The 12,443-nt window shown below is 35.2% G+C and overlaps 1 protein-coding gene across 1 annotated transcript; it reads left to right on the top strand.

Annotated features, from left to right (window-relative positions):
* Window positions 1-345: 345 nt before the first annotated feature.
* Window positions 346-5,221, top strand: LOC133330213 (palmitoyltransferase ZDHHC16-like; the record flags this gene model as incomplete). Its single annotated transcript, XM_061538678.1, has 5 exons — window positions 346-537; window positions 699-816; window positions 4,428-4,639; window positions 4,700-5,037; window positions 5,100-5,221. Coding segments are annotated over 5 exons (975 nt in total), but the record flags the coding sequence as incomplete, so codon positions are not given.
* Window positions 5,222-12,443: the final 7,222 nt, after the last annotated feature.

Here is a 12,443-nt window from a genome sequence, read left to right as displayed (position 1 = left end):
GGACAGATCCCACCACCTGTCTAACTGGAATATCCTTCTAAATGACAATATACCTGACTTAGAAAGCCAAATTGCAGAGGAATCGGGATTTCTTCTAATCAGGCATTAATCACTTTAAATATTGACAAAGCTAATTCTACAACGAGTGGGAATTACAAAACTCCCAGCGAAGTTTGGAAGGCCTACATCTCAGGCCAGAAGCTTTCGCCAAAAATTATATCGCAATTATGCCCTATAGCTTATTCAATTCCAATACGTTCCGCGATCGGCCCTTAAACTTGACTTTAGTTTTTGACAAAATGTTTCCCCTTTTTTAATGAAGAATCCTATTTTTAATTATTGCAGTTTTTTGTTGTTGGCGTTGCCTTATTAACCACTGCCGTTGTTAGTATTGCCTATTGGATCGGACTTCCATTTTGGTGGGAAAAAAGTCCAACTGTCACTGTTATCCTCCTCATAATTGGTAATTGGCTGTTACTTAATGTTGTATTTCATTATGTCATGGCGGTTATAACACCAGCCGGAGAACCTCCTGAGGTAAGTACAAAACCATAACTGAGAGAAACACAAGCACACCAAAAGCAAAAATTGTTGAATGAATTAGACTTTAAAAAATCCACGCATATTGCTGTGATAATTGTTGAAAAAAATTAATTGTTCAATATTTTTAAATCTTTTGTTTGTTTCCTTTCTTCCAGGGAGCCTCTTTGAAAGAAGTCGTTGGCATTTGCAAAAAATGTATTTCCCCAAAACCACCACGTACCCATCATTGCTCAGTTTGTAATAAGTGCATACTCAAAATGGATCATCATTGTCGTAAGTATTTGAAATAGAAAACTCATTAAATTTTACATCTACAAATATAATATTTATTCATGTCACCATTATTTATATCATTCATTTTACATCTTAAGATTTCCATACACATTCACTTCTACTAATTTTCCACGTAAACGTAGCTCACAGCTGGTGCTAAGGGATCTGGGGCAATAATATGACCAATTATTGGTGTCAATGTCTCATAGGCATGACCCTCCACAGTACTGTAGGCAAAATTACCATTAATCCGTGAACTTTCCACAATCGCCGTATCATGTTGGGGTGTACGCACCATAGTTGTTAAGGGTAGCAGGATACTGGCAGCCCAAATGTATTGAATCATAAGCAGCATAAATACACAAATTAGCTGCAATGGAGTAGGAATTTATTTATTTTTTATTTTCTTTAAAAAATGTTACCTTCATCTTGAGCTTTATTTATTCACTTCTCGTTACGATGTTTTTTCTTTAAGGTTCTTTAACAAACTATCCTTGTTAGAGTACCAAAGCTAAGCCTTTTATAGATTGACCAAGCACTGTAACTTTCCATATGTGGTAATGGGTTTGTGTACATATACCCAAGTTCAAGATCAAGTTCAATACCGCAAACAAAAGTAACAAAAACTTGTTTTGAATGGATGGTCAACGATACCTTAAGAATGCACGCGTGTAAAACTATGTTTACAATTTTCTGCAGAACTTACGTTAATGGAAAAATCTCAAAGTACATAAACTATTGCTAAAAAGGGAGAAAACATTTTTGTTGTATTGTATTTTACTCATGTTATGTTGGTAATGGTTCTTTGTTTGTTTTGAGATGCGATGTTTTTTTTGGAGATGCTGAAAATAAGTAACATACCATGAATTTATACAGTGGTTTCATGTATCAAAAATAATAACAAATGGGAGAAATAGAATTTGGAAAATATTGGAATGAAATGATAATCAGGAAATACTGGATAGAAGTCCAGCGGTGCCAATGTAGGGTATGGAGACAGAAAGACAGAATAAAAACAAGACGGTGTGCCGACAGAAATGCTGCGGATGCACAATCCTAATTTTTGAGCTAAACTACTTTCGTTTTTTAGGCAGTTGTCGTAATTCCGCTGCTATGGATGGAATCCGAGAACTGCATTCACGTAGTATTGGTCCATAGGCTGGACCTGCTGGCATCTATTATGGTTAGAACTAGGGCTGTATATGATCGCCCTCGAACCTCTAAGTTTCCTTCTTGATTAATGAAAAAAATCTTTGGCAAATGACAAAGATTTGAATTGAATTTCACTATCGCGTCGTAATATTAATGCCCACAAACTGATTCTATTAATCATTACCTCTTGATCTAAAAACCAATGAAAGTAGAGATCTTATTTAATTATTTCATGCACAAAATATTCAGGCATTTGAAGCCTACTTTAATCACTCTAATTTCATCAACGTAATTTTACCGGAGACTCGATGAAGAACACTAAAGCTGCTTTAAATAGGAATAACGTACATAAATACATTCGACGACGATATTCGCCGTCAACGCAGATTGGCCTATAGATCCTTTGGAGACATTTTCTCTCAAACACTCCAAGAGCTGCCTCATCTCCTTGCGCAAGTACCAATGGTTCAGATCCATGTGAGTTTGGTCTGGCGAGAGGTGACCTTCTTTCTTACTTAGACCATAGTAGCATTTGTTGGCCCACACTGCCCTTCTCCGAATTTCAAAACTGATGTCATTAGTTTTATTTTTGGCGATACCAAGGTATAAAACATTTTTAACTACCTCGAAGCTGTAGTTCTTCAGCAGGTACGCTGTATAGCACTTTATATGCGATGTGAAGGAGACTTATTCTTCTATAGTTGGCACATATCTCCTTGTCTCCTTTTTGTGCACCGGACACAGGACGCTAAGGTTCCAATCATTGGGCATGCATTCCTCTAGCCAACTTGTACTAATCAGCTGGTGCATGCTCCTTACTAGCATCTGATCACCTGTCTTGAATAGTTCAGCTGGTAACCCATCGGCACCTCCTGCTTTTTATGCTTCAGCAGATTGATTGTTATTCTGACCTCATCTTGGCTACGTGGTATACACTCTTTACTGTCATCCCTTATTGGTTCTGGGGTATCTTCTTCGCCGCCATTATTTGATACCAGATGCTTTTCAAAATGCTCCTTTCAGATCCCCAAAACGATGTCTGTATCTGTCACCAGATTTCCTTCTTCATCTCTACAGGAGGATGTGCCTACGCCAAAGCCTTCGGTTTGGTGTTTTACTTGTTGGGAAAATTTCCAGACTTCGTTCTGACTCTTGTATATCTCAATTTACTCCCGCTCACCTGTTTTTGTTTTTTCTTCTTTTTGCTGAAAATACGTTTCCCCTCTTTACTATTCTCCCGATTTATTTTGAGTTCAACCATATAAACTATCATCGATAGCTTGGGTTTAGCTTAGACCAAAAGGTCCGTGTTTACAGTTATTCAAGTAACTGTTAACGATCTGCGAGTAAGGAACCATAACTGATATAATGAGCCTTTTGCGATTTCGCTGTTAATTCGTGTGTACATAGACGTGTATGGCTTAATCTTTGAGACAATCATATAACTACTGCAGGATTTTCCATCGACAACTTAATGAATGAAAATGGTTTACAGGCATCCTGTAGAAGTTCTCAGGTCGGCATATTGACATGGTTCAATATTCTTCAATTGCGTATCGCTCACATTCCCAAAACACATATCTATTAAAGAAATTTTTCGTATTTTAGAGTCTAGGATTCATTTTTAAATGAGCAGTCAGGCTACATCTATCTATTAAAGATTTTTTTCGTATTTTAGGGTCTAGGATTCATTTCTAAACGGGTAGTCAGGCTACATCCTAGATACGAGACCATACAACCTGCAAGTTATCTAAAGTTCAACCATATAAACGATCAACGATCGCTTGGTTTTGGCCTAATAAAATCACACGTTCCAAATGTCAATGTTTGCAATGCATATATTAGCTCTAGAATTACCACAGTTATCCAAGTAACTGTAAATGATCTTAGGAGTCATAACTGATATAATGAGCCTTTTGCGATTCCGCTATTAATTTGTGTGTACATAGCCATATATGGCTTAATCTTTGATACAATCATATAACTACTGGCTGGATCAACCAAAATAACGCTTCATTGCATGTTTTTCCATCGACAACTTAATGAGTGCAAATGGTTCACAGAAGTCGAAGTTCTGAGGGCGACATTCTGACAAGTTTGAGTATAAAGTATTTTGTCTATAGAAGCCGTGTTGAAGTTCGTTGGTTTATAGAAGTCCTCACAAAGGTTTTTCTTCTTTTAGCGTCTAGGGTTCATTTTCAAAGGGTATAGGGTTCATTTTTAAATGAGTTGTCAGGCTACATTCTAAATTTTAGAACAAGTAAAGTATATCATTGATCAGGATAAAGTAATAATAATATTGATTCATGTTCATCCATATACATTTCGTAATCAAGCTATATTTACACAATTTCTGTATTAAAGGATCATTGAAAATTTATTCAATAAATTTTAAAATAATAATGGGTATATCTTTATATTCTCGTTCGTTGCCTTCCCTTCCAAATTTCATCGCTTAGCTTGGCTTAACAATTGCGTTGGCTATGGCAATCATCGTTACTTCTTTCTCTATATGCTCTACACGACACTGGGGTGTCTATTTTTAATACTGTTTGGTATTGAAATTGGTTATAAATATCTATGGTTGGATCATGGTGAAAATTGGACTGAAACGGAACCATTGGAAGGACAGCCGGTGAAATTAAACTTGAGTGGACATATTATTCCGGTGGTAAGAACTAATAATTTAATTTTAGAATAATTATAATTAAAAAATAAAATTTTATTTTAGACCCACTTAAATGAGTACGATGAAGATTTACTTCTGCCCGCCCAGCATAATTTACCCACCCCTCCAGAGCTGTTTGAGGGCAGTGACAGTTCCCATTTTGCCTCACGCCGCCGTGCCTTATGGTTTATGGCATTTATGTGTGTGGCAGTGGTAATAGCTTTGGGTACACTTTGCAGCTGGCATGCAAAGCTAATTACACGTGGCGAGACCAGTATTGAGGCTCATATAAACCAATCGGAACGTAAACGTTACCAGGCACAGAATAAGACGTACAACAATCCCTATAATTTTGGACCGAAAAAGAATTGGCGTTTATTTTTGGGTTTAGTTAGGGGAAGGTATATCTAAACATATACAAAAAATTTAACAAGTTATATATAATAAATTCCTCATTTTATAGGACATTTTGGCGTACGGTATTATTACCATCATGGCATAAACCGGAGGGAGATGGTTTGTCTTTCCACACCGTTCACGATTATGAATATGCCAAACAGATAGATGAGTGGCCATAAAAAAGAAGACCAAATGTTTTTAACACTAGGACTCAAATTTTACATCAACTTAATTTAAAATAGTGTTCATTCCAAGATTATCATTGTGATTGCTTTGTAATTTATTTATTTTTGAACATCTTAACTTATATTAAGTTTAGGTCAATGCATTTATAAAAAAAAGAAAAACAATGAATGTGTGGTGTATTCTAAGTCATACAATTGTATTTTGATTTAGCATTACTATTAATTTAGTTTGAAATATTATGACAATTTTAAATAAACTCAAGACAGCAGATGTATTTATTTTATAAAGGATAACGTCAAAAATTCAAACTTCGGTCTTCATATTTATACACAATTGAGTAAGTTTGATTTGAATTGGGATTTTCGATTAATTGAAGAAGCCATGGCATGAAAAACGCAGAGTATAGGGCAACCATGCAGACAGTAGCTACACGTAAAGCGAGAGAGAATTGTCGGGGGAAAGTAGAGAGAAGAAACGTATTTTCAGAAAAAAGAAGAAAGAAAAAAAAAAACGCGAGAAAGAAGTTCGGAAATTTTACCAACGTGTAAAACACCAAACTGAAAACATTGGTGTAGGCACATCCTCCTGGTGACAGATACAGACAGTGTGTTGAGGATTTGGAAGGAGTATTTTGAAAATCTTCTGGTATCAAATAGTGGCGGTGAAGAAAATACACCAGAACCAATAAGAGTGATATCAGTTTTGAAATTCGGAAGAGAATAGTGCTGGCCAACAGATGCTACTATGGTCTAAGTATTTAATTCAGAAACAAGGTCACCTCTCGCCAGACCAAACTCACACTCTAGAAGATGCTGATACTACCCGTGATGTTGTATGGATCTGAAGCATGGATACTTGCGCAAGCAGATGGGGCAGATCGTAGAGTGTTTGAGAGAAAAATTCTCGAAAAGATCTATGGGCCAATCTGCGTCGATGGTGAATATGGTCATCGAATGAACCATGAGCTGTACCATCTATTCTCGGACATCGGCATTGTCAGATATATCGAGCTTCAGCGACTACGTGTCTAGGCTATGTTTTGAGAATGTGTGAAGATGCTCCTGCTCAAAAGGCATATAAAAGCGAACCAGTTGATGATTCACGTAGAAGGGGAAGGCCACGATGGAAAGATCAAGTGAAAGACCACATACCGTCGAGCCTGGAAATCTTTTTTAAGCTCGGCTTAAGGAACAAATGTTCCATACGCGAATGCTACTATACTTTTTAAAATTTCGATATAGGTGATCCGATAGAGATAAAATGCTGAAATTTGAAATTAAAATCACTGTTGGAGTGTAGGATTGGGGTTTAAATTTTTTTTTTGGAAATTTGTACTGAGGGATACTAATTGATACTAAATTTGACAGGTTAACCGATAAGCTGGAATCTTGAAATTGGAAAATATGATTTCTGTTGGATAGTACTAAATTTGGATTTGGATATAGACCTCGAATCATGAAAATTGGAATTAGTCTTGTCCTTGCTGATTGGATCATTAATCTGTATGAAAATGATCCATGCTGAAAAATAGCAAATGTTTTAAAGTTGTTCTATTTTAGTTTTTATCAGTATTTTTCGTTCGAAGTGATTTCATTTTTGAGTTCGTGGAGGAGGAAAATATCTTCGCAGAAAAGTAACCTATAAAACTGCATGATCTTATAATCCGTATGATAAAGGTCTCGGTAATGTGATATTTAGTTTTTTCAAAGGATAAAAAACCACCTTGCAGAGAATTAACTACGTCCCTATTAGAGGGTATAAAAATTTCCCTTCGTCTCTCTGCTTAATTACGATGGAGCTTGCAATATTTAAGACTGAGCTTTGAAATGTATCTCCTACTACTGCAAGGATGTTCAATATTGAAAATGTAATATATCGATCCACATTTTGGTATAGCCTCATATAACGCTGATCTCCAATATTTGGTATTTTGGAATATTGAACAAGCTCTTCAGCCGAATATACTGTAATTTGGTCCTTTTGGAATACCATTGGGTTGCAAATCTTTAAAAACTATCAATATTTTTCCAGTTTTAAGTTGGACCTGGACAATTTGAGACTATTAATTTTAATTTTTTTTACTTTGTTCCTAATTTGATAGTAAATAACAGTTATATTTTTTTGTAATTGACCTTATCATAACAATCTAAAATATATGGTAAAAATAATTAAGCTAACATTTGAAAATTACGAAATTTATACTGTTAAACATTTAAATATCTTTATTCCCACCAAAAACCTTATAAAAACCAAAAAAAGTCTAAGAAATTAAATCCTTGATCTAAAATGTAACTGACACATGAATGCAAACAATTGTCGTGTGTTCAATGCTAATTACACACAGACAGCTATATCATAAAATAACAACAACAACAGAGGACATATATCTCTCCATTCATAAATAAACAAAATTGGTATAAAGTTTTGAGTATTTCAAATTACAGACTCACATCCATAAATGTCTATTTATCTACCGTATAATGGCCAATAACCAAAAAAGCCAACTGAGCTCACAAAACTATTTAATGGAGCAAAAAAGGTCACCACCGTCTCGTCTGGTCGTCATCGTCGTCACATCACACATGACAACGACGACAATCTTGTAAAAATACTAATTAACTTAAATAAATAAACAAATTGGTTTGTTATAGGGCTGATTTGTTTTTCAAACCAGAAAAATATGTTAGATGTATAGGCAGCAGGTTACAGACATTTTCCATGAGAATTGGGTCAAGTTGAGGAGGGTAATATAAAAAAATATACTCGAAGATATATTTTCTTAAATTTCTTTGTTATGACTTTTTTTGCAAGATTTGAGTAATTTTTTTATTATTCATATTCAATACGCCAAAAATTACATATTATTGTTTATTTTTGAAAACAATTATGAATTGATCTTGTAGCCTAAATATTAATTATTGTATATTTAAACATTCATATACCTTTATCGAATATAAAAGATTAGCTTCAAAAAGGTTGTTTGACAACGTCAATCTTAACAAAATCAAGTAAACTATGAAATACCATACCAAAATAGCAACACCAATTCGTATAGCCCTCACAAACACCTTTTTGCCATTGTTTTTATGATAATGATGAACTATTAATGCTACTTTTTTCTATATTAACCAAATATTAACAACAATGACAGAAGACAACCCACGCATATTTTACAGATGATTAAGAAAAAAATAAGGGGGCTGAAATAACCGTTACCACCAATGAGCCCAATGCATGTGTGTAACACATTAACGAGTGATCGTAGTGTGACAATCGTGCGATAGGAGTGACGAAAGTTTTCATAGATATTTAGAACAACATTGTTAAAAATATGCTGGTATTTTAGAGGAGGCAATCGGTGTTCTTCGGAATATTCGCTAGGGAGAAATATCACTTTTGAGAATTTTTCTCATTTTCACTTCCCCACATTATTCGTATTTTAAACATTCGCCAAGGGGAAATCCCACCAGTGAAAATATTATTCTTTATATTTTCCCGTCGTCTAAACTACACATAAATTGTAAAAAACTGCAAGATTAAATTTAACCCAGATATACGGAGGATACATAATTCAGTTCGCCTGTTATTTTTAAGTTATTGTAGCAGCATGTTAATACAGGCATCTATTTAGCAAGAAGGAGTTTTTATATTATGAGAAACCGACATGACAAATTGCAACCAGTAGGCCTATAAAGTGTAAACAATTTAACATGGGCGGAATATGTGTATAGGGGCCAATATTGAACAAATTCTGCAAAGAGGTATTTTACCCACCTCCTCATAAAAAATTGGTTGGAACGCGGACATTTAAAATGACTTCATTATAGCAAACATTGGACTATGCCAAACCTGAAATATATAGCAAATTTTCTGCGAAGTAGTGTGCGAACCTGAAATAAGAAATTACACGCACACATATTGGGAAGAATGCCTTTAAAATGTATACAAGCAAAAACTCGGTAAAAAATACTCAACCGATTTTTTTTTTGCTCTTCACCATGAGTTGGATATTCAAAATACCAAAATTCGATCGAGATTTTTATATGGAGGCCGTGTTACCGTAATTTTTCTTGGTAGAATAATTTGACACCCAATGATAACCTATTATTATTAACGTCAATTCGGTTGAAAACGTGATCTAAATCCCAGAAATACCGATTATTGGGGGAACCCACAATATTAATTACAATAAAAAATACTATTATTGTTAAATGTTGGTGTACTATCCAAGGTAGTCTAAAATATTAAATTTGTTCGGATTTCGTTGAAATTTTGCCCAAAATACTGATTAATGTGTGGCACCGCTATATGGGACATACCCCTACACTTATGTCATTATTGATCATTAAAAGTGGACAAATATTGATTTTTTCAGGTTTTGTTTGCCTATAGGAACCCAAAATAACAAATTACAGACAATATAGTTGAAAAAGGCATAACATTTCAAAAATTTCGAATATTTGTTGGGTACCCAAGAAATGTACCAATATCGATAATTTTTGGTATGAATATTTTTCAAGCAATTGGGAGGTATCTTTAGGTTATCGTTAAAACTATATTTAAGCAGCGAGCTAATTTGACTCATTTCAACTGTATATTAGGTTGGGGAAAAATCCATTATTTTTCGGCAGATGGCTGTACTGATAGACTTCTTGTAAAGTATCGATCAAATCATGTTAGCAGTCGTAACATCGACCAGGACCTAAAAATCGACCACAAAACTGGTTTCAACCATTTACTCAAAGCTGGATTCAAATAGTAGCTCGATGTTTGGGTGCCACACCAATTAACAGAAAAAAATAGGATAGGATCGAATTTCCTATGCGAGGGCTGAGCCAAACGGAAGACGATCGTGGTCAAAGAGCGGTGAAGCCCCTCAAACGGTGGCCAAACCAGGACTACCGGCCAGGAGGGTTTTGCTATGCATTTGGTGGTACTGGAAGGGGACTATTTATTATGAGTTGCTTCCAAATGGCCAAACGCTAAGTTCTGATCTCTACTGTCAACGACTGGACCGTTTGAAGATAGCAATTGACCTGAAACTGCTAGAATTGGCCAACAGGAGAGGTGTCGTGTTCCACCAGGACAACGCTAGGGAGGATTGTGAAAATCGATTACTAAAGTTTTTTGCAAATATAGAGCAGGAAAGTATCGCAGAAAGTATCATTTTTGAAAAAAAGTGGCACAAATCTTTTGAAAAAGTGGCACAAAAGTGGCACTATTTTGCTACATATTAACATGGTCTCTGATGAAATTATATATGGACTTACACATTATAAAATCGAAAAAAAGCTAAGTCTTTTGTTCAAATATTTCAATATTTGAGACGATTTCAACAAAATCCACATTATCCCATGAAAAGTCATTGTAGTCTCTATTCGATACCCAATGGAAAATTTCGCCTCAATTGGGAAAAAAGTCGGGTCTTAGGCGCACCATCTTGTATACGGGAGTTATACCTATATCTTAACCGATTGTCAACAATTTGGATAGGTTAAACAAATGAGACGTACTAAATTGCATCCTATTCGGACAATTAATATTACCTTCATTTGAGTTACAGAAATACTTTCCGCAAGTCATCAAATGGACCACATGAATATTTTCTTTGAAATATTTTCGTGTACGAGCATTTTAAAACAAAGTGGCAAAATATAGGAAGAAGTTGCACAAAATTTCAAAAAGTGGCACATTTGGTAACAAAATAGAAAAGTGGCACAAGAGTGGCAAGACCGAAAAAAGTATCAAAATTGCCACTTTGGTGGCACAACGGTCACGATGGTCTGGATACAATTCAGACCTCGAACCTCTCTCCCTAAAGTTAATAATGTTAATATTCGTAGCATGTTTGACTATCGACATATTGAAGACTTGACTTAATCGACTCCCGGTTCATCAAGGTGTTTCACAATAACCATAAAATAACCTGGATAGGCAATGGTTATTGTATGGTTGCTTGGCTTCCGAAGTTCAACATTCGAGTCTGGTATTTTTAATATGAATAATTGTTTGGAAGTAGGATTATATGTGTTGATGATCAGAACTTCTTAATCATGGAATGGGTTGCTGCGTATTGGAGATAGGCTCGAAGGTACTCGGCTTACTGATGTAGTATCGTTGCTATTCGGCTTGAAGATGTTCGGCTTGCTGATGTCAGCTCTTTGCAAATCGTCTGGTTACAGACGGCTCGAAGATACTCGGCTATTTGATGTTGGCTCGAAGTGGAACTGGCTAGCGATATTTGTATTGAAAAGTATAAAGATCGAAAAGTCTAAAAACCGATCGGCTTTTGCGCTCGACTACGTGTCCCTTGAACTGGCAATGAACGTGGAACCTGCTATGAGCTGGCAAAGAGCGTGGTGTTGGCTGTGCGCGAGGCCGAAAAGTTGTTAACATTTACCAGTATACGAGACTGCGGACGAGCCACACATCTTCGTCACTCGTAGCTCGTTATCCGATCCGAGATCGACCCCGTCGGCATAAAAAAGTGAAACATATATCCGTATGATACTACGAAGTGAATGAGAATTATTGCGTATTTCAAGAAAAATGTTTGCCGATAAATGTGGGACATCACTTACTACAAAATATTGAGGTGAGTTGACATTAATATGGAAACTTAAATTTTCTGGATTGAGTCAAATTGGCTCACTTTCGTAAACGTTGGTTTCTAGTGTTAAAAATGGACCAATATTGGTAGAAAGATTTACGTTTGAAAGAATGACCTAAAACTTCCCTATATTCAATTTTTGAAACCGATATTACTTTATTTTTAAATAGACGTGCCTAAATCGACATATAATTCATAAGTAAACTGTTATAAAACTGTTATCGACAATTTTAGCGTCGCAAAAATTTTCAATATTATTGATGGAAAATTCCTTATGGGGATGAAATCTAATAGGAAGTATACTAAGAACCCAGAAAGACTAATTCACCATAGGTAACTCTACAGAGGAAGCTTTAAAGATTTGTAGGTTATTTTTGAGATGACATTTCTGTAGTAAAATCAAATGAGAAATATTTTTTGTAAAAAATATACTAGTTCTATCTATTTTAAATAGGGTCATCAAATCCAATAAATTGATTTCTTCGTATGTTTTCGACATTTAAAATAACCAAATAAATCGCAAAATTTTCGGAAAAAAGGGGTTTTACTTCGATATTATGGTCACTTTTCATTTTTCTTTTGGTTAGAAAATTATTTTTGTTCTAAGTACTG

This window comes from Musca vetustissima, unplaced genomic scaffold, assembly GCF_032173495.1.
Source record: "Musca vetustissima isolate MV318-11 ecotype Yass unplaced genomic scaffold, APGP_CSIRO_Mvet_v1 utg59468, whole genome shotgun sequence".
NCBI lineage: Eukaryota > Metazoa > Arthropoda > Insecta > Diptera > Muscidae > Musca > Musca vetustissima.
The sequence above is the reverse complement of the archived record's forward strand: the minus strand, read 5'-3'. Positions and strand labels throughout refer to the sequence as shown.